Source organism: Pristiophorus japonicus, chromosome 14, assembly GCF_044704955.1.
Source record: "Pristiophorus japonicus isolate sPriJap1 chromosome 14, sPriJap1.hap1, whole genome shotgun sequence".
Lineage (NCBI taxonomy): Eukaryota > Metazoa > Chordata > Chondrichthyes > Pristiophoridae > Pristiophorus > Pristiophorus japonicus.
This window is the reverse complement of record NC_091990.1, coordinates 77,022,174-77,047,420: the sequence shown is the minus strand read 5'-3', so window position 1 is coordinate 77,047,420 and position 25,247 is coordinate 77,022,174. Positions and strand designations below refer to the sequence as shown.

The 25,247-nt window shown below is 46.7% G+C and overlaps 2 protein-coding genes across 3 annotated transcripts in view; both read right to left on the bottom strand.

Moving 5' to 3' along the window:
* The window catches only part of LOC139279952 (mucin-2-like), a 54,172-nt gene extending 40,253 nt beyond the window's left edge, over positions 1-13,919 (bottom strand). For both annotated transcript variants that reach the window (XM_070899299.1, XM_070899300.1), the window contains exon 1: positions 2,071-13,919. In XM_070899299.1, the coding sequence (XP_070755400.1) occupies positions 2,071-13,819 (11,749 nt within the window). In that variant the 5' untranslated portion in view covers positions 13,820-13,919. The remainder of the gene's footprint in view (positions 1-2,070) is intronic.
* Positions 13,854-25,247, bottom strand: part of LOC139279612 (mucin-2-like) — an 83,857-nt gene continuing 72,463 nt past the window's right edge. The window contains exons 26-32 of the mRNA XM_070898727.1: positions 21,252-21,393; positions 20,708-20,751; positions 20,402-20,602; positions 17,823-17,873; positions 14,621-17,319; positions 13,938-14,578; positions 13,854-13,866 (exon numbers count right to left, since the gene is read on the bottom strand). Of these exons, the coding sequence (XP_070754828.1) occupies positions 13,854-13,866; positions 13,938-14,578; positions 14,621-17,319; positions 17,823-17,873; positions 20,402-20,602; positions 20,708-20,751; positions 21,252-21,393 (3,791 nt within the window). The remainder of the gene's footprint in view (positions 13,867-13,937; positions 14,579-14,620; positions 17,320-17,822; positions 17,874-20,401; positions 20,603-20,707; positions 20,752-21,251; positions 21,394-25,247) is intronic.

Genomic DNA, 25,247 nt, shown 5'->3' with positions numbered 1-25,247 from the left:
CTGCTCTGCTGCACGGACTTAGTGCGCACACATATTGCAGTGTGGGCTGGCCTGTGCTGCCCCAGGGCCGTCGCCTCTTCTGGCCCGGAACTCGCGCCTCTCCTGGGCCCTGACCACGTCCCTCTACAAACTCTTGCCACTCCTTCGCCCTGACCTTGCCAGTCCACCTGCACCTGCCCACACTGCAATCAGCGACCTGGCTTCGCAGCCATCGCCCTCCTGCAGCAACACGTGCTGCTCCCTGCAGTAGCACGCCGTCGCATGCTGCTCCCTCTAATGGCCCCAGCCTGTTGATGGTCTTGCAGGCCGGGGCCGCGCCTGTTTAAAACTGCGCTGTGGTTCTGTGCTGATGGTGTTCACTATACTTCCAAGTTTTGCGTCGTCTGGAAAATTTGAAATTGTGCCCGGTACACCCAAGTCCAAGTCATTAATATATATAATCAAGAAATGCAGTGGTCCTAGTACCGACCCCTGGGGAACACCACTATATACCTTCCTCCAGTCCAAAAAACAACCGTTCACCTCTACTCTCTGTTTCCTGTCACTTAGCCAATTTCGTATCCAGGCTGCCACTGTCCCTTTTATTCCATGGGCTTCAACTTTGTTGACAAGCCTATTATGTGGCACTTTATCAAATGCCTTTGGAAGTCAATGCATCCTACATCAACTGCATTGCCCTCATCAACCGTCTCTGTCACTTCATCTAAAAAATTATTCAAGTTAGTTAAACACAATTTGCCTTTAAAAAATCTGTGCTGACTTTCCTTAATCGAGGCACACTTGTCCAAATTTCTGTTAATTTTGTCCCTGATTATCGTTTCTAAAAGCCTCACCACTACCGAGGTTAAACTGACTGGCTTGTAGTTGCTGATTTGCTGGGTTCCTCTCTGTCTAAGTGACTGTCTCTTAATATATTCTTAAATATTCTTACATCCATCCCAGTGGACTTGCTCATCTTCTGCACTGTGGGATTTGTACAGTTTATTCTTTCCTGCTAATTTCTCATTGTTGTGATGAACCATTTTTTTTAAAGTTCCTCTTCGTGGATTCATGCCGTGAACTCTTCCTGGACCCTCATGTAGGACCCAATTCAGCTATTGGTTGGCCGGTATACCAGTTGTACCTCTAATAACTCTATGCCAAATCCATCTGGAAGCTGGGAAAATATGAACTCTCGACACAGGTTTTCCAGACCTGCATGCTCCCACAGTGCTTATGGCCTTGTTTAGGGTGAACATCACCTTTATCTTTTCTTTCTCACACATACACAGCAGCTTCCCTTCTGGCTCCCATCACAGCTCTTTCTCTTCAGTCTATCACTTGCACTTCCTTACCTTTGGTCTCTTTCTTCCTGCCCGTTTCTTCTTATCTATGTGGTTTTTTTTCACCTCTTCCTCTTTGGTGTGGGTGTCTCTCACTCTTATCCTATTCAATTGACCTTAAATGAGGATATCAGGTGGGAAACATAACTGCTGGCTGTATGGATACGCTGCCACCCAAGTCAACATTTCTATAGCCTTGTCTCCTTTCGTGTTTCCGCTCTGCTTCCCTTTCTCTCCTTGTACTCTTCTGCTTCTGCCTCCTGCTTCATTGTTATACTTTTCTCTCTCTGTCCTTCAAGTTTGTCTCATTTGTTTCTGTTTCTCTCTATTCTGTTTTTCTCTCCTGCTCTCTCTCTCTCTCTTCCGAAGTTGTCTTAACCAATTTCTGAGATCATTTCTACTTTACCACTTGAAATACCATTCATGTGAAATTTCTTGTAATGCTATTCACATTAAGCTATTTACAACACCTTGAAGCTTAAATTATTTACAATAGTATTTATGTTTAAATCATTTGTTACACCATTCACATTTAACAATTTCCCCAAGCAATTTGTTAATTGTCAGTCTTGTTAATTAAAACTGTTTCAATAAATAACTATCTACACCAATGAATAAATGATTCAGTAAATCCAGCTTCTTTCTAAGTATAATGGAGGCAAAACTGATAGAATTGTTTCAGAAACAATTGGATTAACCGATAGAACACAACAATAGTCTGTGTGAACAACAAACAAAAATAAATTACCTGGGGAATACATGGTTCCATTCACAATGCAGAAACATTCTGTGGTAGGAGATGAATAGCTTGGGGTAGAATACTTTGTGAAACCAGTCGGAGTTGCTTGAGAAGTGGTTGAGGGCATCTTGATCGTAGTTGCAGATATAGCATTTGTCGATGCTGATCTTGTTACTGAAACAGTGACTGCAGTAGTTGTAGTCCATTTGGTGGCAGTGCTGGAAGACTGATTTACGTTGATGATCGTAGAAATAGGAGTAGTCGTAGATGATTTCAAAGTGCTAGTATGGGCTGTAGGTAATGTCACAGGTGTGGTATATGTAGATACTGTTGTGGATGTGATGGTAGGTATACTTGAAGGTGGGGTTGTGGTCAATGTTGTGGGTGATGTTGCTGTAGTTGGAGGTGGACGGTGGGTTGTACTTGTGGGAGTTGCAGATGCTGTTGCTGTGATTCCTGTGGATGTGGTAGAAGGGGAAGGAGTGGTTGGCGTTTGAGGTGTCATTATACTTGATGTTACTGTTGAAACAGGTGTCAAGGTAGGAGATGCCGTGGGAATTGTTGGTTCAGTAGTTTCCATTGGTTCAGTTGTGCAATTAGTAGTTGTTATGGTTGTGCTTGTGGTTGAAGGTGGGTTTGAGGATGTGGTTGTGGTTGAAGGTGGGGCTGTGGATGAAGGTGGAATTGTGGTTGAAGATGTCATTGGAGGAGGAGATATGGTTGAAGGTGCTCCTGTGGTTGAAGGTGTTGCTGTGGTTGAGGATGTGGTTGTGGTTGATGGTGGGGCTGTGGTTGAAGATGCGGCTGTGCTTGAAAGTGGAATTGTGGTTGTGGTTGAAGGTGGGGCTGTGAATGAAGATGTGGTTGTAGTTGGAGGTGGGGCTGTGGTTGAAGATGGAATTGTGGTTGAAGGTGGGATCATGGTTGAAGATGTCGTTGGAGGAGGAATTGTGGTTGAAGGCACGGCTGTGGTTGGAGGTGGGGCTGTGGTTGGAGGTGGGGCCGTGGTTGAAAGTGGAATTGGAGGAGGAGATGTGGTTAAAGGTGTTCTTGTGGTTGATGGTGGGGCTGTGGTTGTGGTTGATGGTGGGGCTGTGGTTGAAAATGTGGTTGTAGTTGGAGTTGGAATTGTGGTTGAAGGTGGAATTGTGGTTGTGGTTGAAGGTGGGGCTGTGGTTGAAAATGTGGTTGTAGTTGGAGGTGGAATTGTGGTTGAATGTGGGGCTGTGGTTGTGGTTGAAGGTGTTCCTGTGGTTGAAGGTGGGGCTGTGGTTGAGGATGTCATTGTTGTTGAAGGTGCGGCTGTGGTTGGCATTTGAGGTGTTGTAGTTGGTGTTTCTTCTGTTTCAGTAGTTTCCGCTGGTTCAGTTGTGCAAATAGTAGTTGTTGTGGTTGTGTATATAGATGAAGGTGTGGTTTTTATTGAGGACGTGATTGTGGTTGAAGGTGTGGTTGTGGTTGAAGATGTGGTTGTGGTTGATGGTGGGGCTGTGGTTGAAGGTGGAATTGTGGTTGTGGTTGTGGTTGAAGGTGGGGCTGTGGTTGAAAATGTGGTTGTAGTTGGAATTGGAATTGTGGTTGAAGGTGGAATTGTGGTTGAAGGTGGAATTGTGGTTGAAGGTGGAATTGTGGTTGAAGGTGGGGCTGTAGTTGAAGATGTCGTTGGAGGAGGAGATATGGTTGAAGCTGTTCCTGTGGTTGAAGGTGTTCCTGTGGTTGAAGGTGGGGCTGTGGTTGTGGTTGATGGTGGGGCTGTGGTTGAAAATGTCGTTGTGGTTGGAGGTGGAATTGTGGTTGAAGATGTTCCTGTTGTTGAAGGTGTTCCTGTGGTTGAAGGTGGGGCTGTGGTTGTGGTTGATGGTGGGGCTGTGGTTGAAAATGTGGTTGTAGTTGGAGGTGGAATTGTGGTTGAAGGTGAAATTGCGGTTGAAGGTGGGGCTGTGGTTGTGGTTGAAGGTGGGGCTGTGGTTGATGGTGGGGCTGTGGTTGAAGGTGGAATTGTGGTTGTGGTTGTGGTTGAAGGTGGGGCTGTGGTTGAAAATGTGGTTGTAGTTGGAGTTGGAATTGTGGTTGAAGGTGGAATTGTGGTTGAAGGTGGAATTGTGGTTGAAGGTGGAATTGTGGTTGAAGGTGGGGCTGTAGTTGAAGATGTCGTTGGAGGAGGAGATATGGTTGAAGCTGTTCCTGTGGTTGAAGGTGTTCCTGTGGTTGAAGGTGGGGCTGTGGTTGTGGTTGATGGTGGGGCTGTGGTTGAAAATGTCGTTGTGGTTGGAGGTGGAATTGTGGTTGAAGATGTTCCTGTTGTTGAAGGTGTTCCTGTGGTTGAAGGTGGGGCTGTGGTTGTGGTTGATGGTGGGGCTGTGGTTGAAAATGTGGTTGTAGTTGGAGGTGGAATTGTGGTTGAAGGTGAAATTGTGGTTGAAGGTGGGGCTGTGGTTGTGGTTGATGGTGGGGCTGTGGTTGAAGGTGGAATTGTGGTTGTGGTTGAAGGTGGGGCTGTGGTTGAAGAAGTCGTTGGAGGAGGAGATATGGTTGAAGGTGTTCCTGTGGTTGAAGGTGTTCCTGTGGTTGATGGTGGGGCTTTGGTTGAAAATGTCATTGTGGTTGAAGGTGAAATTGTGGTTGAAGTTGGGGCTGTGGTTGCGGTTGAAGGTGTTCCTGTGGTTGAAGTTGTTGCTGTTGTTGATGGTGGGGCTGTTGTTGAAAATGTGGTTGTGGTTGGAGGTGGAATTGTGGTTGTGGTTGTGGTTGATGGTGGGGCTGTGGTTGATGGTGTTCCTGTGGTTGAAGGTGGAATTGTGGTTGAAGGTGGTGCTGTGGTTGTGGTTGTGGTTGAAGGTGTTCCTGTGGTTGAAGGTGTTCCTGTGGTTGAAGGTGTTCCTGTGGTTGAAAATGTCGTTGTGGTTGAAGGTGGAATTGTGGTTGAAGGTGGGGCTGTGGTTGTGGTTGAAGATGTTCCTGTGGTTGAAGTTGTTCCTGTTGTTGATGGTGGGCCTGTGGTTGAAAATGTGGTTGTGGTTGGAGGTGGAATTGTGGTTGTGGTTGAAGGTGGGGCTGTGGTTGATGGTGTTCCTGTGGTTGATGGTGTTCCTGTGGTTGATGGTGGAATTGTGGTTGAAGGTGGGGCTGTGGTTGTGGTTGTGGTTGAAGGCATTCCTGTGGTTGAAGGTGTTCCTGTGGTTGATGGTGGGGCTGTGGTTGAAGGTGGGGCTGTGGTTGAAGATGTGATTGTGGTTGAAGGTGTTCCTGTGCTTGAAGATGTTCCTGTGGTTGATGATGAGACTGTGGTTGAAAATGTGGTTGTGGTTGAAGGTGGAATTGTGGTTGATGGTGGGGCTGTGGTTGAAGGTGGAATTGTGGTTGAAGGTGGAATTGTGGTTGAAGGTGGGGCTGTGGTTGAGGATGTCATTGTTGTTGAAGGTGGGGCTGTGGTTGGCATTTGAGGTGTTGTTGTAGTTGGTGTTTCTCCTATTTCAGTAGTTTCCGCTGGTTCAGTTGTGCAAATAGTAGTTGTTGTGGTTGTGTATATAGATGAAGGTGTGGTTTTTATTGAGGACGTGATTGTGGTTGAAGGTGGGGTTGTGGTTGAAGATGTGGTTGTGGTTGATGGTGGAACTGTGGTTGAAGGTGGGGCTGTGGTTGTGGTTGTGGTTGAAGGTGGGGCTGTGGTTGATGGTGGAATTGTGGTTGAAGGTGGGGCTGTGGTTGTGGTTGAAGGCGTTCCTGTGGTTGAAGGTGTTCCTGTGGTTGATGGTGAGGCTGTGGTTGAAAATGTGGTTGTGGTTGAAGGTGGAATTGTGGTTGTGGTTGAAGGTGGGGCTGTGGTTGGCATTTGAGGTGTTGTTGTAGTTGGTGTTTCTTCTGTTTCAGTAGTTTCCGCTGGTTCAGTTGTGCAAATAGTAGTTGTTGTGGTTGTGTATATAGATGAAGGTGTGGTTTTTATTGAGGACGTGATTGTGGTTGAAGGTGTGGTTGTGGTTGAAGATGTGGTTGTGGTTGAAGGTGGAATTGTGGTTGAAGGTGGGGCTGTGGTTGTGGTTGTGGTTGAAGATGTCGTTGGAGGAGGAGATATGGTTGAAGATGTTCCTGTGGTTGAAGATGTTCCTGTGGTTGAAGATGTTCCTGTGGTTGAAGGTGTTCCTGTGGTTGATGGTGGGGCTTTGGTTGAAAATGTGGTTGTGGTTGAAGGTGGAATTGTGGTTGTGGTTGTGGTTGAAGGTGGGGCTGTGGTTGGAAATGTGGTTGTAGTTGGAGGTGGAATTGTGGTTGAAGGTGGGACTGTGGTTGAAGATGTCGTTGGAGGAGGAGATATGGTTGAAGGCGTTCCTGTGGTTGAAGGTGTTCCTGTGGTTGAAGGTGGGGCTGTGGTTGAAAATGTGGTTGTGGTTGAAGGTGGGGCTGTGGTTGAAGGTGGAATTGTGGTTGTGGTTGTGGTTGAAGGTGGGGCTGTGGTTGAAAATGTGGTTGTAGTTGGAGGTGGAATTGTGGTTGAAGGTGAAATTGTGGTTGAAGGTGGGGCTGTGGTTCTGGTTGTGGTTGAAGGTGTTCCTGTTGATGGCGGGGCTGTGGTTGAAAATGTGGTTGTGGTTGGAGGTGGAATTGTGGTTGTGGCTGCGGTTGAAGGTGGGGCTGTGGTTGAGGATGTCATTGTTGTTGAAGGTGGGGCTGTGGTTGGCATTTGAGGTGTTGTTGTAGTTGGTGTTTCTTCTGTTTCAGTAGTTTCCGCTGGTTCAGTTGTGCAAATAGTAGTTGTTGTGGTTGTGTATATAGATGAAGGTGTGGTTTTTATTGAGGACCTGATTGTGGTTGAAGGTGGGGTTGTGGTTGAAGATGTGGTTGTGGTTGATGGTGGAGCTGTGGTTGAAGGTGGAATTGTGGTTGAAGGTGGAATTGTGGTTGAAGGTGGGGCTGTGGTTGTGGTTGAAGGTGGGGCTGTGGTTGAAGATGTCGTTGGAGGAGGAGATATGGTTGAAGGTGTTCCTGTGGTTGAAGGTGGGGCTTTGGTTGAAAATGTCGTTGTGGTTGGAGGTGGAATTGTGGTTGAAGGTGGAATTGTGGATGAAGGTGGGGCTGTGGTTGTGGTTGAAGGTGGGGCTGTGGTTGATGGTGGGGCTGTGGTTGAAGGTGGAATTGTGGTTGTGGTTGTGGTTGAAGGTGGGGCTGTGGTTGAAGAAGTCGTTGGAGGAGGAGATATGGTTGAAGATGTTCCTGTGGTTGAAGGTGTTCCTGTGGTTGATGGTGGGGCTTTGGTTGAAAATGTCATTGTGGTTGGAGGTGGAATTGTGGTTGAAGGTGAAATTGTGGTTGAAGTTGGGGCTGTGGTTGCGGTTGAAGGTGTTCCTGTGGTTGAAGTTGTTGCTGTTGTTGATGGTGGGGCTGTTGTTGAAAATGTGGTTGTGGTTGGAGGTGGAATTGTGGTTGTGGTTGTGGTTGATGGTGGGGCTGTGGTTGATGGTGTTCCTGTGGTTGAAGGTGGAATTGTGGTTGAAGGTGGTGCTGTGGTTGTGGTTGTGGTTGAAGGCGTTCCTGTGGTTGAAGGTGTTCCTGTGGTTGGTGGTGAGGCTGTGGTTGAAAATGTGGTTGTGGTTGAAGGTGGAATTGTAGTTGATGGTGGGGCTGTGGTTGAAGGTGGAATTGTGGTTGAAGTTGGGGCTGTGGTTGAGGATGTCATTGTTGTTGAAGGTCGGGCTGTGGTTGTAGATGTGGTTGATGGTGGGGCTGTGGTTGAAGGTGGAATTGTGATTGTGGTTGTGGTTGAAGGTGGGGCTGTGGTTGAAAATGTGGTTGTAGTTGGAGGTGGAATTGTGGTTGAAGGTGAAATTGTGGTTGAAGGTGGGGCTGTGGTTGTGGTTGAAGGTGGGGCTGTGGTTGATGGTGGGGCTGTGGTTGAAGGTGGAATTGTGGTTGTGGTTGTGGTTGAAGGTGGGGCTGTGGTTGAAGAAGTCGTTGGAGGAGGAGATATGGTTGAAGATGTTCCTGTGGTTGAAGGTGTTCCTGTGGTTGATGGTGGGGCTTTGGTTGAAAATGTCATTGTGGTTGGAGGTGGAATTGTGGTTGAAGGTGAAATTGTGGTTGAAGTTGGGGCTGTGGTTGCGGTTGAAGGTGTTCCTGTGGTTAAAGTTGTTGCTGTTGTTGATGGTGGGGCTGTTGTTGAAAATGTGGTTGTGGTTGGAGGTGGAATTGTGGTTGTGGTTGTGGTTGATGGTGGGGCTGTGGTTGATGGTGTTCCTGTGGTTGAAGGTGGAATTGTGGTTGAAGGTGGTGCTGTGGTTGTGGTTGTGGTTGAAGGCGTTCCTGTGGTTGAAGGTGTTCCTGTGGTTGGTGGTGAGGCTGTGGTTGAAAATGTGGTTGTGGTTGAAGGTGGAATTGTAGTTGATGGTGGGGCTGTGGTTGAAGGTGGAATTGTGGTTGTGGTTGTGGTTGAAGGTGGGGCAGTGGTTGAAAATGTGGTTGTAGTTGAAGGTGGAATTGTGGTTGAAGGTGGAATTGTGGTTGTGGTTGTGGTTGAAGGTGGGGCTGTGGTTGTGGTTGAAGGTGGGGCTGTGGTTGAAAATGTGGTTGTAGTTGGAGGTGGAATTGTGGTTGAAGGTGGGGCTGTGGTTGAGGATGTCATTGTCGTTGAAGGTGGGGCTGTGGTTGGCATTTGAGGTGTTGTTGTAGTTAGTGTTTCTTCTGTTTCAGTAGTTTCCGCTGGTTCAGTTGTGCAAATAGTAGTTTTTGTGGTTGTGTATATAGATGGTGTTGTTTTTATTGAGGACGTGATTGTGGTTGAAGGTGGGGTTGTGGTTGAAAATGTGGTTGTGGTTGAAGATGGGGCTGTGGTTGAAGGTAGAATTGTGGTTGTGGTTGTGGTTGAAGGTGGGGCTGTGGTTGAAAATGTGGTTGTAGTTGGAGGTGGAATTGTGGTTGAAGATGAAATTGTGGTTGAAGGTGGGGCTGTGGTTGTGGTTGAAGGTGGGGCTGTGGTTGATGGTGGGGCTGTGGTTGAAAATGTGGTTGTCGTTGGAGGTGGAATTGTGGTTGTGGTTGAAGGCGGGGCTGTGGTTGAAAATGTGGTTGTAGTTGGAGGTGGAATTGTGGTTGAAGGGGAGGCTGTGCTTGTGGTTGAAGGTGGGGCTGTGGTTGAAGATGTCGTTGGAAGAGGAGATATGGTTGAAGGTGTTCCTGTGGTTGAAGGTGGGGCTTTGGTTGAAAATGTCGTTGTGGTTGGAGGTGGAATTGTGGTTGAAGGTGGAATTGTGGTTGAAGGTGGAATTGTGGTTGAAGGTGGAATTGTGGTTGAAGTTGGGGCTGTGGTTGAGGATGTCATTGTTGTTGAAGGTCGGGCTGTGGTTGAAGATGTGGTTGATGGTGGGGCTGTGGTTGAAGATGTGGTTGATGGTGGGGCTGTGGTTGAAGGTGGAATTGTGATTGTGGTTGTGGTTGAAGGTGGGGCTGTGGTTGAAAATGTGGTTGTAGTTGGAGGTGGAATTGTGGTTGTGGTTGAAGGTGGGGCTGTGGTTGATGGTGTTCCTGTGGTTGATGGTGGAATTGTTGTTGAAGGTGGGGCTGTGGTTGTGGTTGTGGTTGAAAGCGTTCCTGTGGTTGAAGGTGTTCCTGTGGTTGATGGTGAGGCTGTGGTTGAAAATGTGGTTGTAGTTGGAGGTGGAATTGTGGTTGAAGGTGAAATTGTGGTTGAAGGTGGGGCTGTGGTTGTGGTTGAAGGTGTTCCGGTGGTTGAAGTTGTTCCTGTTGTTGATGGTGGGGCTGTGGTTGGAGGTGGAATTGTGGTTGTGGTTGGAGGTGGAATTGTGGTTGTGGTTGGAGGTGGAATTGTGGTTGTGGTTGAAGGTGGGGCTGTGGTTGATGGTGTTCCTGTGGTTGATGGTGGAATTGTGGTTGAAGGTGGGGCTGTGGTTGTGGTTGAAGGCGTTCCTGTGGTTGAAGGTGTTCCTGTGGTTGATGGTGAGGCTGTGGTTGAAAATGTGGTTGTGGTTGAAGGTGGAATTGTGGTTGTGGTTGAAGGTGGGGCTGTGGTTGGCATTTGAGGTGTTGTTGTAGTTGGTGTTTCTTCTGTTTCAGTAGTTTCCGCTGGTTCAGTTGTGCAAATAGTTGTTGTTGTGGTTGTGTATATAGATGAAGGTGTGGTTTTTATTGAGGACGTGATTGTGGTTGAAGGCGTGGTTGTGGTTGAAGATGTGGTTGTGGTTGAAGGTGGAATTGTGGTTGAAGGTGGGGCTGTGGTTGTGGTTGTGGTTGAAGATGTCGTTGGAGGAGGAGATATGGTTGAAGATGTTCCTGTGGTTGAAGATGTTCCTGTGGTTGAAGATGTTTCTGTGGTTGAAGGTGTTCCTGTGGTTGATGGTGGGGCTTTGGTTGAAAATGTGGTTGTGGTTGAAGGTGGAATTGTGGTTGTGGTTGTGGTTGAAGGTGGGGCTGTGGTTGGAAATGTGGTTGTAGTTGGAGGTGGAATTGTGGTTGAAGGTGGGGCTGTGGTTGAAGATGTCGTTGGAGGAGGAGATATGGTTGAAGGCATTCCTGTGGTTGAAGGTGTTCCTGTGGTTGAAGGTGGGGCTGTGGTTGAAAATGTGGTTGTGGTTGAAGGTGGGGCTGTGGTTGAAGGTGGAATTGTGGTTGTGGTAGTGGTTGAAGGTGGGGCTGTGGTTGAAAATGTGGTTGTAGTTGGAGGTGGAATTGTGGTTGAAGGTGAAATTGTGGTTGAAGGTGGGGCTGTGGTTCTGGTTGTGGTTGAAGGTGTTCCTGTTGATGGCGGGGCTGTGGTTGAAAATGTGGTTGTGGTTGGAGGTGGAATTGTGGTTGAAGGTGGAATTGTGGTTGTGGCTGCGGTTGAAGGTGGGGCTGTGGTTGAGGATGTCATTGTTGTTGAAGGTGGGGCTGTGGTTGGCATTTGAGGTGTTGTTGTAGTTGGTGTTTCTTCTGTTTCAGTAGTTTCCGCTGGTTCAGTTGTGCAAATAGTAGTTGTTGTGGTTGTGTATATAGATGAAGGTGTGGTTTTTATTGAGGACCTGATTGTGGTTGAAGGTGGGGTTGTGGTTGAAGATGTGGTTGTGGTTGATGGTGGAGCTGTGGTTGAAGGTGGAATTGTGGTTGAAGGTGGAATTGTGGATGAAGGTGGGGCTGTGGTTGTGGTTGAAGGTGGGGCTGTGGTTGATGGTGGGGCTGTGGTTGAAAATGTGGTTGTCGTTGGAGGTGGAATTGTGGTTGTGGTTGAAGGCGGGGCTGTGGTTGAAAATGTGGTTGTAGTTGGAGGTGGAATTGTGGTTGAAGGGGAGGCTGTGCTTGTGGTTGAAGGTGGGGCTGTGGTTGAAGATGTCGTTGGAGGAGGAGATATGGTTGAAGGTGTTCCTGTGGTTGAAGGTGGGGCTTTGGTTGAAAATGTCGTTGTGGTTGGAGGTGGAATTGTGGTTGAAGGTGGAATTGTGGTTGAAGGTGGAATTGTGGTTGAAGTTGGGGCTGTGGTTGAGGATGTCATTGTTGTTGAAGGTCGGGCTGTGGTTGAAGATGTGGTTGATGGTGGGGCTGTGGTTGAAGATGTGGTTGATGGTGGGGCTGTGGTTGAAGGTGGAATTGTGATTGTGGTTGTGGTTGAAGGTGGGGCTGTGGTTGAAAATGTGGTTGTAGTTGGAGGTGGAATTGTGGTTGAAGGTGAAATTGTGGTTGAAGGTGGGGCTGTGGTTGTGGTTGAAGGTGAGGCTGTGGTTGATGGTGGGGCTGTGGTTGAAGGTGGAATTGTGGTTGTGGTTGTGGTTGATGGTGGGGCTGTGGTTGAAGAAGTCGTTGGAGGAGGAGATATGGTTGAAGATGTTCCTGTGGTTGAAGGTGTTCCTGTGGTTGATGGTGGGGCTTTGGTTGAAAATGTCATTGTAGTTGGAGATGGAATTGTGGTTGAAGGTGAAATTGTGGTTGAAGTTGGGGCTGTGGTTGCGGTTGAAGGTGTTCCTGTGGTTGAAGTTGTTGCTGTTGTTGATGGTGGGGCTGTTGTTGAAAATGTGGTTGTGGTTGGAGGTGGAATTGTGGTTGTGGTTGTGGTTGATGGTGTTCCTGTGGTTGAAGGTGGAATTGTGGTTGAAGGTGGGGCTGTGGTTGGCATTTGAGGTGTTGTTGTAGTTAGTGTTTCTTCTGTTTCAGTAGTTTCCGCTGGTTCAGTTGTGCAAGTAGTAGTTTTTGTGGTTGTGTATATAGATGAAGATGTTGTTTTTATTGAGGACGTGATTGTGGTTGAAGGTGGGGTTGTGGTTGAAAATGTGGTTGTGGTTGAAGATGGGGCTGTGGTTGAAGGTAGAATTGTGGTTGTGGTTGTGGTTGAAGGTGGGGCTGTGGTTGAAAATGTGGTTGTAGTTGGAGGTGGAATTGTGGTTGAAGGTGGAATTGTGGTTGAAGGTGGGGTTGTGGTTGAAGGTGGGGCTGTGGTTGAAGATGTCGTTGGAGGAGGAGATATGGTTGATGGTGTTCCTGTGGTTGAAGGTGTTCCTGTGGTTGATGGTGGGGCTTTGGTTGAAAATGTCGTTGTGGTTGGAGGTTGGATTGTGGTTGAAGGTGGAATTGTGGTTGAAGGTGGGGCTGTGGTTGTGGTTGAAGATGTTCCTGTGGTTGAAGTTGTTCCTGTTGTTGATGGTGGGCCTGTGGTTGAAAATGTGGTTGTGGTTGGAGGTGGGGCTGTGGTTGATGGTGTTCCTGTGGTTGATGGTGAAATTGTGGTTGAAGGTGGGGCTGTGGTTGTGGTTGAAGGCGTTCCTGTGGTTGAAGGCGTTCCTGTGGTTGAAGGTGTTCCTGTGGTTGATGGTGGGGCTGTGGTTGAAGGTGAGGCTGTGATTGTGGTTGAAGATGTTCCTGTGGTTAAAGATGTTCCTGTGGTTGATGATGAGACTGTGGTTGAAAATGTGGTTGTGGTTGAAGGTGGAATTGTGGTTGAAGGTGGAATTGTGGTTGAAGGTGGGGCTGTGGTTGAGGATGTCATTGTTGTTGAAGGTGGGGCTGTGGTTGGCATTTGAGGTGTTGTTGTAGTTGGTGTTTCTCCTATTTCAGTAGTTTCCGCTGGTTCAGTTGTGCAAATAGTAGTTGTTGTGGTTGTGTATATAGATGAAGGTGTGGTTTTTATTGAGGACGTGATTGTGGTTGAAGGTGGGGTTGTGGTTGAAGGTGGGGTTGTGGTTGAAGATGTGGTTGTGATTGATGGTGGAACTGTGGTTGAAGGTGGAATTGTGGTTGTGGTTGAAGGTGGGGCTGTGGTTGATGGTGTTCCTGTGGTTGATGGTGGAATTGTGGTTGAAGGTGGGGCTGTGGTTGTGGTTGTGGTTGAAGGCGTTCCTGTGGTTGAAGGTGTTCCTGTGGTTGATGGTGAGGCTGTGGTTGAAAATGTGGTTGTAGTTGGAGGTGGAATTGTGGTTGAAGGTGAAATTGTGGTTGAAGGTGGGGCTGTGGTTGTGGTTGAAGGTGTTCCGGTGGTTGAAGTTGTTCCTGTTGTTGATGGTGGGGCTGTGGTTGGAGGTGGAATTGTGGTTGTGGTTGGAGGTGGAATTGTGGTTGTGGTTGGAGGTGGAATTGTGGTTGTGGTTGAAGGTGGGGCTGTGGTTGATGGTGTTCCTGTGGTTGATGGTGGAATTGTGGTTGAAGGTGGGGCTGTGGTTGTGGTTGTGGTTGAAGGCGTTCCTGTGGTTGAAGGTGTTCCTGTGGTTGATGGTGAGGCTGTGGTTGAAAATGTGGTTGTGGTTGAAGGTGGAATTGTGGTTGTGGTTGAAGGTGGGGCTGTGGTTGGCATTTGAGGTGTTGTTGTAGTTGGTGTTTCTTCTGTTTCAGTAGTTTCCGCTGGTTCAGTTGTGCAAATAGTAGTTGTTGTGGTTGTGTATATAGATGAAGGTGTGGTTTTTATTGAGGACGTGATTGTGGTTGAAGGTGGGGTTGTGGTTGAAGATGTGGTTGTGGTTGATGGTGGGGCTGTGGTTGAAGGTGTTCCTGTGGTTGAAGGTGTTCCTATGGTTGATGGTGGGACTGTGGTTGAAAATGTGGTTGTGGTTGTTGATGGTGCTGTGGTTGAGGATTTGGTTGTGGTTGATGGTGGGACAGTGGTTGAAGGTGTTCCTGTGGTTGATGGTGGAGCTGTGGTTGAAATTGTGGTTGTGGTTGGAGGTGGAATTGTGGTTGAAGGTGGGGTTGTGGTTGTGGTTGAAGGTGGGGCTGTGGTTGAAGGTGGGGCTGTGGTTGAAAATGTGGTCGTAGTTGGAGGTGGAATTGTGGTTGAAGGTGGAATTGTGGTTGAAGGTGGGGTTGTGGTTGTGGTTGTGGTTGAAGGTAGGGCTGTGGTTGAAAATGTGGTTGTAGTTGGAGGTGGAATTGTGGTTGAAGGTGAAATTGTGGTTGAAGGTGGGGCTGTGGTTCTGGTTGTGGTTGAAGGTGTTCCTGTTGTTGATGGCGGGGCTGTGGTTGAAAATGTGATTGTGGTTGAAGGTGGAATTGTGGTTGAAGGTGGGGTTGTGGTTGTGGTTGTGGTTGAAGGTGGGGCTGTGGTTGATGGTGGGGCTGTGGTTGATGGTGGGGCTGTGGTTGAAGGTGGAATTGTGGTTGTGGTTGAAGGTGGGGCTGTGGTTGAAAATGTGGTTGTAGTTGGAGGTGGAATTGTGGTTGAAGGTGGAATTGTGGTTGAAGGTGGGACTGTGGTTGTGGTTGAAGGTGGGGCTGTGGTTGAAGATGTCGTTGGAGGAGGAGATATGGTTGAAGGTGTTCCTGTGGTTGAAGGTGTTCCTGTGGTTGAAAGTGTTCCTGTGGTTGATGGGGCTTTGGTTGAAAATGTGGTTGTGGTTGAAGGTGGGGCTGTGGTTGAAGGTGGAATTGTGGTTGTGGTTGTGGTTGAAGGTGGGGCTGTGGTTGATGGTGGGGCTGTGGTTGAAGGTGGGGTTGTGGTTGTGGTTGAAGGCGTTCCTGTGGTTGAAGGTGTTCCTGTGGTTGAAAATGTGGTTGTGGTTGTTGGTGGCGCTGTGGTTGAGGATTTGGTTGTGGTTGATGGTGTCCCTGTGGTTGAAGGTGTCCCTGTGGTTGAAGGTGTCCCTGTGGTTGAAGGTGTCCCTGTGGTTGAAGGTGGGGCTGTGGTTGAAAATGTGGTTGTAGTTGGAGGTGGAATTGTGGTTGAAGGTGGAATTGTGGTTGTGGTTGAAGGTGTTCCTGAGGTTGAAGGTGTTCCTGTGGTTGAAGGTGTTCCTGTGGTTGAAGATGTCGTTGGAGAAGGAGATATGGTTGAAGGTGTTCCTGTGGTTGAAAGTGTTCCTGTGGTTGATGGTGGGACTGTGGTTGAAAATGTGGTTGTGGTTGGGGGCGCTGTGGTTGAGGATTTGGTTGTGGTTGATGGTGGGGCAGTGTTTGAAGGTGTTCCTGTGGTTGAAGGTGTTCTTGTGGTTGAAGGTGGGGCTGTGGTTGAAAATGTTGTCGTAGTTGGAGGTGGAATTGTGGTTGAAGGTGGGGCTGTGGTTGAGGATGTCATTGTTGTTGAAGGTGGGGCTGTGGTTGGCATTTGAGGTGTTGTTGTAGTTGGTGTTTCCTCTGTTTCAGTAGTTTCCGCTGGTTCAGTTGTGCAAATAGTAGTTGTTGTGGTTGTGTATATAGATGAAGGTGTGGTTTTTATTGAGGACGTGATTGTGGTTGAAGGTGGGGTTGTGGTTGAAGATGTGGTTGTGGTTGATGGTGGGGCTGTGGTTGAAGGTGTTCCTATAGTTGAAGGTGGGGCTGTCGTTGAAAATGTGGTTGTAGTTGGAGGTGGAATTGTGGTTGAAGGTGGGATCATGGTTGAAGATGTCGTTGGGGGAGGAATTGTTGTTGAAGGTGGGGCTGTGGTTGGCATTTGAGGTGTTGTTGTAGTTGGTGTTTCTTCTGTTTCAGTAGTTTCCGCTGGTTCAGTTGTGCAAATAGTAGTTGTTGTGGTTGTGTATATAGATGAAGGTGTGGTATTTATTGAGGACCTGATTGTGGTTGACGGTGGGGTTGTGGTTGAAGATGTGGTTGTGGTTGATGGTGGGGCTGTGGTTGAAAATGTGGTTGTAGTTGGAGGTGGTATTGTGGTTGTGGTTGTAGGTGGGGCTGTGGTTGAAAATGTCGTTGGAGGAGGAGATATGGTTGAAGGTGTTCCTGTGGTTGAAGGTGGGGCTGTGGTTGTGGTTGTGATTGAAGGTGTTCCTGTGGTTGAAGTTGGGCCTGTGGTTGATGGTGGGGCTGTGGTTGAAAATGTGGTTGTGGTTGTTGGTGGCGCTGTGGTTGAGGATTTGGTTGTGGTTGATGGTGGGACAGTGGTTGTAGGTGTTCCTGTGGTTGAAGGTGTCCCTGTGGTTGATGGTAGGGCTGTGGTTGAAGGTGTTCCTGTGGTTGAAGGTAGGGCTGTGGTTGAAAATGTGGTTGTAGTTGGAGGTGGAATTGTGGTTGTGGTTGAAGGTGGGGCTGTGGTTGTGGTTGAAGGTGTTCCTGTGGTTGATGGTGGGGCAGTGGTTGAAGGTGTTCCTGTGGTTGAAGATGGGGCTGTGGTTGTGGTTGAAGGTGGCGCTGTGGTTGAAGGTGGGGGTGGGGGTGTGGTTGAAGGTGTTCCTGTGGTTGAGGACGTGATTGTGGTTGATGGTGGGGCTGTGGTTGAAGGTGGAATTGTGGGTGGGGCTGTGGTTGAAAATGTGGTTGTAGTTGGAGGTGGAATTATGGTTGAAGGTGTTCCTGTGGTTGAAGGTGGAGCTGTGGTTGAAGGTGGAGCTGTGGTTGAAGGTGGGGTTGTGGTTGTGGTTGAAGGTGGAGTTGTGGTTGTGGTTGAAGGTGGTGCTGTGGTTGAAGGTCGGGTTGTGGTTGTGGTTGAAGGTGGCGCTGTGGTTGAAGTTGGGGTTGTGGTTGATGGTGGCGCTCTGGTTGTGGTTGAAGGTGGAGCTGTGGTTGAATGTGGGGTTGTTGTTTTGGTTGGAGGTATGATGGTCGTAGTTATAGCAGGTTGACATATGATATTGCAACACAGCACCTGTATTTCATAGTTGTAGCATCTTTTGTTGTAATGTTGATCCTTGTTTTTGCATATGAGCCCAAAAGTGACGTTACACTGCACTGTTTGGTAAATGTCTTCGAGGTCTACGTTTGGTGCATGTATGGCTCTACACGCAATCTTGCTTGGAGCATCACAGATTGCATGTCCATGTTCCCTAATTTTATCATATGTTTCATCATCACCTTCCCCATAACCTGAGTTAGGTTTGCTCACACTTATCCATTTGGTCCATGCACATTGTTCCACTGTCACACAAGTAGCTGTGGGGCATTGAAAGATTTAATATTACAGTTATAATGGTTTTACATTGCAGTTGAAATCTAACATTTATGTTCAGTTCTGTCAGTATTTAATGAGAAGGATCAGTACAGATGCAAATGTTTATATAACCATTACCACTAAGCTGCGACTGTATCATTTAAGGAGAATTATCCTTCCATAAGCAAATGCTCTCTTTAACCAAGCCCTGCTATTAAAGGGGAACCCTGTGCACAAAACATATTCATAAAGTCTCTTGTTAATTATTTTTATATAAATTATAAAATGATAAAGTGTGTTAAAATGTGGGATTACATTATTAGCACTTGATAATATCAATGTAATAAAATTGCGACCTTGTGCTTTTGGGTCTGTTTCCTCATGAAACAGGGGCAAAAAATATACTGTTCAAGATAGTTTGGCATTAACAAGTTTGCAGTGATAGATCTATTTTATAAGTAATTTAAAATAGTTCACCTTGTTATTTATGTTTAAAGTTACTTACTAGGCTGTGTTTTGCTGGTTGTAGGAACAGTTGAAGTAGATGTCATAATCACTGAAGAAAAAGCAAAATACACATCTCAAAATGCACAAATACTATCCGTTTTTTTTACAAAAGTAGTGTTAAAAACATCTTTGAAAAATGGGGGTTGTATAATAATGTATTATATTATGATCATATAAAATGGCATGAACTGTTTTAATTAAAATGTATATTGATGGCCTGCTGGGACGATGCCACAAATTACAGGTACTTATGGATCCTGCGCCATTTTTAATTCCCCACTTGGTAATGTCCTGATAACCAGAGTGCCAATATATATGGTGGTGGCAGAGAGTAATTAGAAGGTGGGAGAAATCTGCCTACTCTCATGGACTTCAGGTATCTGGTCCAAGAGCAACATTGACAGATACTTGAGAACATGCCATCTACCTGCCACCTTGGCAGAGTATATCCACCTGCATAATACTGCCCACTTTCACTCCTGCCTCAGCTCATCTGCTGCTGAAATCCTCATTGGTGTATTTATTTCCTCCAGACTCAACTATTCCAATGCTCTCCTGGCTGACATCATCCCATTTTCCACTCTCCGTAAACTTGAGCTCATTCAAGACTCCACTGCCTGTGTTCTAACTCGCACCAAGTCCTGTTCACTCATTACCCCTGATCTGACCTACATTGGCCACCAGTCCGGCAACGCCTCGATTTTAACATTTTCAATCTTGTGTTCATATCCTTCCATGGTCTCGCCCCCTGTAACCTCCTCCAGCCTTACAATCCTCCGAGATCTAGTTTTCATCACTCCATCATTGGCTGCCGTGCCTTCAGCTGCCATAAGTTCTGGAATTTCCTCCCTAAATCTCTCTACCTCTCTACCTCTAGCTCCACCTTTAAGTCGCTCCTTAATACCTACTTCTCTGACCAAACTTTTGGGCATCTATTCTAATATCTTTTTATGTGGCTCGGTGTCAAACTTTGTCTGATAACGCTCCTGTGAAGTGCCTTGGAATGTTTTTACTATGTTAAAGGCATTATATAAATGCAAATAGTTGCCATTGTTGTTGAGCTGGAAGCTCAGCTCAGGGTCAAATATAAACCCGAAGTTGGGAACAATCTGATTCAGATTGCGGCACCGGCCAGGGATGGAATCAGTAGCTAAGGATGGAGTATATGGTGGTGCCGAAGACAATGGCTTAGTCATCCCAATGTTGAATTGGAGAAAAGCATGGCTAATTAAGGACTGTATATCAGAAAAAACAATTCAACGGCACATATGCAGTGGAGGGGACGAGAGAGGTGATTGTGGGGTAGAGCTGTGTGTCATCATTGTGCATGTACAACCTGCGTCATGACTTTGGATGATGTCGCAGAAGGGCAACATGTAGATGAGAAATAGGAGGGGGCCAAGAATAGATCCTCGGGGGACACCTGAGATTACGGTATGGATATGGGAGGGAAGGCATTGCAGGAGATTTTCTGGCTACAACTGCATAAGTATGTGTGGAATGAGGCAAGGGCAGTCCCACTGAGCTGGTCAGTGGAGGAGAGGTATTGGAGTAGGATGGTGTTAACCATGTGAAATGCTGTAGCGAGATTGAGAAGTATGAAGAGCTTTAGTGCACTATGGTCACAGTCACAGAGGATGTCATTTCTGACTTTGCTTAAGGCCGTTTCAGTGTTTTGGCAGTGCAAAAATCAAATTGGAGAGATTCAAACATGGAGTTGTGGGAAAGATGGCCACGGATTTGGGAGGTGACAATATGTTTAAGGAGCGAGGATTGCAATGGAGCAGTAATTTGCAAGGACAGATGGATCAAGGGTGGATTTTTTAGGAGGGTGTGATAACGGCAGATGTGAAAGGGAGAGGAGCTGCAGCTGAGGGAGCGAACTGTTTACAATATCAGGTAGTATGGGGGCCAGGAAGGAAAGTTGGTCTTCAGCAGTTTAATGGGAATAGGGTCAAGAGAGCAGGAGGTGGGTCTCATGGACAATTGAGCTTGGGAAGGGCATGAGGCGAGATTGGAGAGAAACTGGAAAAGATGCAAATTCAGGGTGAGAGCTTGAGGGAATCTTGGAGGAAGTTTGGCTTAGTGGACAAGAGGAAGGGGGGGAAGTGACAGAGGCTGCTGAATGGATGGTCTCAATCTTAGTGACAAAGAAGTCCCTGAGCTCCTTGCACTAGTTTTTGGAGGTGAGGGTAGGGGAGGAAAGATAGAGTGGTTTAAGGAGACAGTTGATAGTGGAGAAAAGAAGCCGGTGGTTATCTTTGCATTCCAGGATTATCCGGGAGTAGTGAGCAGTTTTGGCAGAGGAGTGGTCTGAGTGCTTGGTGTGATCTAGCTAGATCTGGCTATGAATGGTTAAATCATTTGTGCACTTTATACGTTCAAACTTGTCCATTGATCTATCAATCACACAAATCCAGGGTTTTGATCTATAACATGGCCTGTTAGTGAATCTATCCTTTATTTCAAGAAAGCAGAGCATTCTAACCTCAAAGAGACATGCACCTACATCCTAGTTCTATCTTCTTTGAGCAGTTCGATCAGTAAAGAAGAAATACAGTGATACAAAAATATTACCTGTAGTAGCTGTGATTGAAGATGAAGTAACAGTCAGTGGTGTTGTTGTGGGTGTAATAGTTGTTGCACAAGGAGTTATGTTTCTATAAATTGTTCCATTTTCAGCACAATATGCTATTATACAATCTCCTAGGCCATCTGTTATGTTGTATATAACTTCATCTGGATGGAACACTGTGCCATTGTATATACAGACACAAGCTGTAAAGAAAAATCACAGGATGATGTGAGAATTGAGATTCATAATTTTGTCCTAAAATATGTAATTAATTTACTTCATAATAAACAAATTAAACTAATACTTGCCACTACTGTCATACATGCATGTCTTGCCCTCAGTTGTGCACCAGCTGAAAAAAATGAATCAGAAATAAGAGCTTAACATCATGATGGTGAAGAAAATAATTTGCAATTGTAATTTATGTGGCACATACCATATCCTTTGGAAGTCCTAAAGCATTTTGCAACTAATAAATTATTTTGTAGTGCAGTTACTGTTGTTATGCATGCAAATCCTGCAACCAGTTTGCGCACAACAAGATTTCACAAACAGCAAGTGAGATTAATGTCCAGTTAATCTTTTTTCAGTGGTGCTAGCCACCAAATGTTGGCTATGACATCAGGAGAACTCACTGCTCAAATAATGCCACAGAATATTTTACATGGAACTTCAGTACTACACTGAAGTGTTAGCCGAGATCAAGGGCTGGAATTTGACATGCACTCACAATTCTTCTGACTCAGAGATGAAAGTGCTACTGAAAGAAACTTTATAATGAAATACCTGTGTCACATTGTACAATCTATTTCCTTATTTTATTCGAAGCACAAATAAGAGATCAATTTGTACCATTTCTCACAGTTGTTGGTGGTTACAATAGTTTCATTAATTTCATAATGCTTCCCATTAACATAGCAGCCGCACTGAGCAACACACTGCTTGGTATGTTCATCGAAGATGGGTGTTTCCTTTGGACATTTGGGGTAACAACCTGAGAAAAAAAATCAACACAAAAACAAGTAAACAAGTGTTTTGAGGCCATTGAACAATAAATCAAAATTGGCACTGTTAACGGTTTCAGACTGACTAAATGCAAGTTGTTGCTTAAACATGATTATATTGAATTTGGAACAATGTACCTGAAGTGATTTGTGTTATTCATGACAGTTTCATTGGCTGTTCAATGCAAGATTGCACACATTACCTGCTAGCAACATGTATGTGTAGTCGCTGGATTTGTGCAACATGTCACTCTGAGCAAAGTCGTTGAGGTTGATTTTAACCCAGCCCGCTGGTGGGAATTTAAAGCCGAGCAGCTTACTTACCTGCTCGGAACTCGATCTTTTCCCATCGGCTGAACTCTTTACCTTGGAGTCAGGTTGCGTGCTTGCTTATCATGGATCAGAACAGCATTCCGAAGATGTGAACAGCGCGTTCTGCAGTGCAAGTTTTACTGAATGGCTCCAATTCAAATAGTCATTAAGGTTTCCTGGCCCAATTAAATAGAGCTGGTCTGATTGCACTGTCGATGATTTGTTTGCAGCACGGATATTTAAAGCAGTCTTGCACACATCTCATTTGAGGGTTGATGTAGGAGTGCACTAGTTGGTTTCCAGAGTTCTGAATAACATGATAAAACTGTGGGTCATGGAGACAATGCAGAGGGCCACACCAAGATTCAATGATACCTCCCTCGAGGTTCTAGTTCAGGCAGTAAGAGCACGGAGGGAGATCATCATTCTGAGTGATCGACGCAAACGATAACCCAGAGTCATTAAAAGGGCATGGCTGGAGATCGCAGAGGAGGTCAGTAGCAGGGATGTGGTGAAGAGGATGTGGATCCAGTGACGGAAAAGTTTCAATGATCTCATGAGGTCAGGAAAGGTGAGTGCAATGCCACACTACATCCTGACGTGACTAGCACCACAACCCCATCACTGTGCCTTCACAAGCCTACTCCTGCACATCACTCCTCACACCAGCATACCTTGCAGGTCCACCCATCCCCCTCTCTCTATGTACCTACTCACATCCCCATCTGACTAACCACCACTGACACTCACTATCATCCGAATGCAATTACAGCAAATAACGCCACAGAAGGTGGCCATTTGGCAATGTCACATCACTATATAATAATCATAGAAACAGGAGTTGCAGGAGTAGGCCATTCGGCCTTTCGAGCCTGCACCACCATTCAATGAGTTCATGGCTGATCATGCAACTTCAGTGCCCCATTCCTGCTTTCTCTCCATACCCCTTGATCCCTTTAGCTGTAAGGGCCACATCTAACTCCCTTTTGAATATATCTAACGAACTGGCCTCAACAACTTTCTGTGGTAAAGAATTCCACAGGTTCACAATTCTCTGAGTGAAGAGGTTTCTCCTCATCTCGGTCCTAAATGGCTTACCCGTTATCCTTAGACTATGACGCCTGGTTCTGGACATCCCCAACATCAGGAATATTCTTCCTGTCAAATCCTGTCAGAATTTTACATGTTTCTATGCAATCCCCTCTCATTCTTCAAAATTCCAGTCGATCCAGTCTTTCTTCATATGACAGTCCTGCCATCCCGGGAATCAGTCTGGTGAACCTTCGCTGCACTCCCTCAACAGCAAGAACATCCTTCCTCAGATTAGGAGACCAAAACTGCACACAACACTCAAGGTATGGTCTCACCAAGGTCCTGTACAACTGCAGTAAGACCTCCCTGCTCCTATACTCAAATCCCCTCGCTATGAAGGCCAGCATACCATTTCCTTTATTTACCGCCTGCTGTACCTGCATGCCTACCTTCAATGACTGATGTACCATGACACCCAGCTTTCATTCCACCTCCCCTTTTACTAATCTGTCACCATTCAGATAAATAATAACCTGCTTCCTGTTTTTGCCACCAAAGTGGATAACCTCACACTTATCCACATTATACTGCATCTGCCATGCATTTGCCCATTCACCTAACCTGCAGCCTCCTAGCATCCTCCTTGCAACTCGCAATGCCACCCAGCTTAGTGTCATCTGCAAACTTGGAAATATTACATTCAATTCCTTCATCTAAATCATTGATGTATATTGTAAATAGCTGGGTCCCAGCAATGAACCTTGCGGCACCCCACTGGTCACTGCCTGCTATTCGGAAAAGGACCCGTTTATTCCCATTCTTTGCTTCCTGTCTGCCAACCAGTTCTCTATCCATTTCAATACATTACCCCCAATACCATGTGCCTTAATCTTGCACACTATTCTCTTGTGTGGGACCTTGTCAAAAGCCTTTTGAAAGTCCAAATACACCACATCCACTGGTTCTCCCTTGTCCATTGTACTAGTTACATCCTCAAAAAATTCTAGAAGATTTGTCAAGCATGATTTCCCTTTCATAAATCCATGCTGACTTGGACCGATCCTGTCACTGCTTTCCAAATGCGCTGCGATTACATCTTTAATAATTGATTCCAGCATTTTCCGCACCATTGATGTCAGGCTAACCGGTCTATAATTCCCTGTTTTCTCTCCCTCCTTTTTTAAAAAGTGGAGTTATATTAGCTACCTTCTAATCCATAGGAACTGATCCAGAGCCCATGGAATGTTGGAAAATGAGCACCAATACCTCTATTTCTCTACAGATGTAGCCCATCCATCCCTTACACTCATTCCATCACTCTCACTCAAAGTTCTCTTCATTCCCTCCTTCCAGGAGAAGAGAGCCCACAATAGGGAGTGGCAGAGAACCAGCGGTGGCCCTCCAGCCTTCAGTCAATTGACTCCAGCAGAGGGGACTTGGAGATCTCTGGAGTTGCAGAGCTGCTGGTGGTGGGAGAAAGAGAGAGGGGACCTCCTGGCAACCTGGTGACAGAATCACATCTCATACAGCCACGTGGCACACGGCACACTCACATGGTGACTGATGTCAGCAGCCAGTGAAATGTCATCATGTGCATAATTGTATCGTTACCCAGTCTTAGTCTTATACTGCTAATTCATCTCTTTACTCTCCGACAGCTCCATCCAGTGCCCCCCCACTCCCTTCCCACTGTCCAACTGGAGGAGGAAGATGACTCCTCCGAGGAACCTCTAGCCTCGGAGGGTGCACGGTCAGCAGACCAAATGCATTCCTCGGTGGTTCCTGTGCGAGACAGAGTAGTGTTGTCACCTGGTATCTCTCACATCACAAATGAGCAAGTGAAGATGATGTTGACAGGGACAGCAGGGAGACGCCTCACCGGAGGGGGCAGGACGCTCCAAGCTCTGCTGAGATGCATGCAGATGCTGAACCTCGAGAAAGAGGTTTATCTCAGAGGGGCAGCAACAATTGCTGAGGCTCTGGCATCTTTTGCAGTTGCGATGTCTGCAACTGTTCAGAGAATGGAGGAGTCCATCTCCAACATGAGCACCACAATCTCGCAGGTGATGGTGACCATGTGCTGTTCCATGGAAAGGAGGCCACCTGCATAAAAACAGCAAATGCGCCCGTCACCCAATAACATGCTTGCTGTGGACAACAGATGGCAGATGCTCATTGGCCACATCTCGAGGAGGAATATAAAGGTAGACTTGGATATTCATTGCCCTACTGACGTGCAGCAAACTGCTCTCCAGCTCCTTGCTAGCAAGGAAGTGCGGGTGGCAATGAGAGGGATGAGGTTGAGAGGGGACATACAAGTGGGGGCTCTTCTCAAAGCGCTCGCACTTCTCCCCCATTTCCTCCCCCTCAGTCAGAGCCCATGCTTCCTCAGATCTCGATGGCCAAGTCTGCCTCTGCAGTCACAGGAAGGGCAGTCTTTGGTGGTCTTTAGCAGGGTCCTCCCAGGCTCCAAAACCCACAGGACATCCGCCAAATGTGT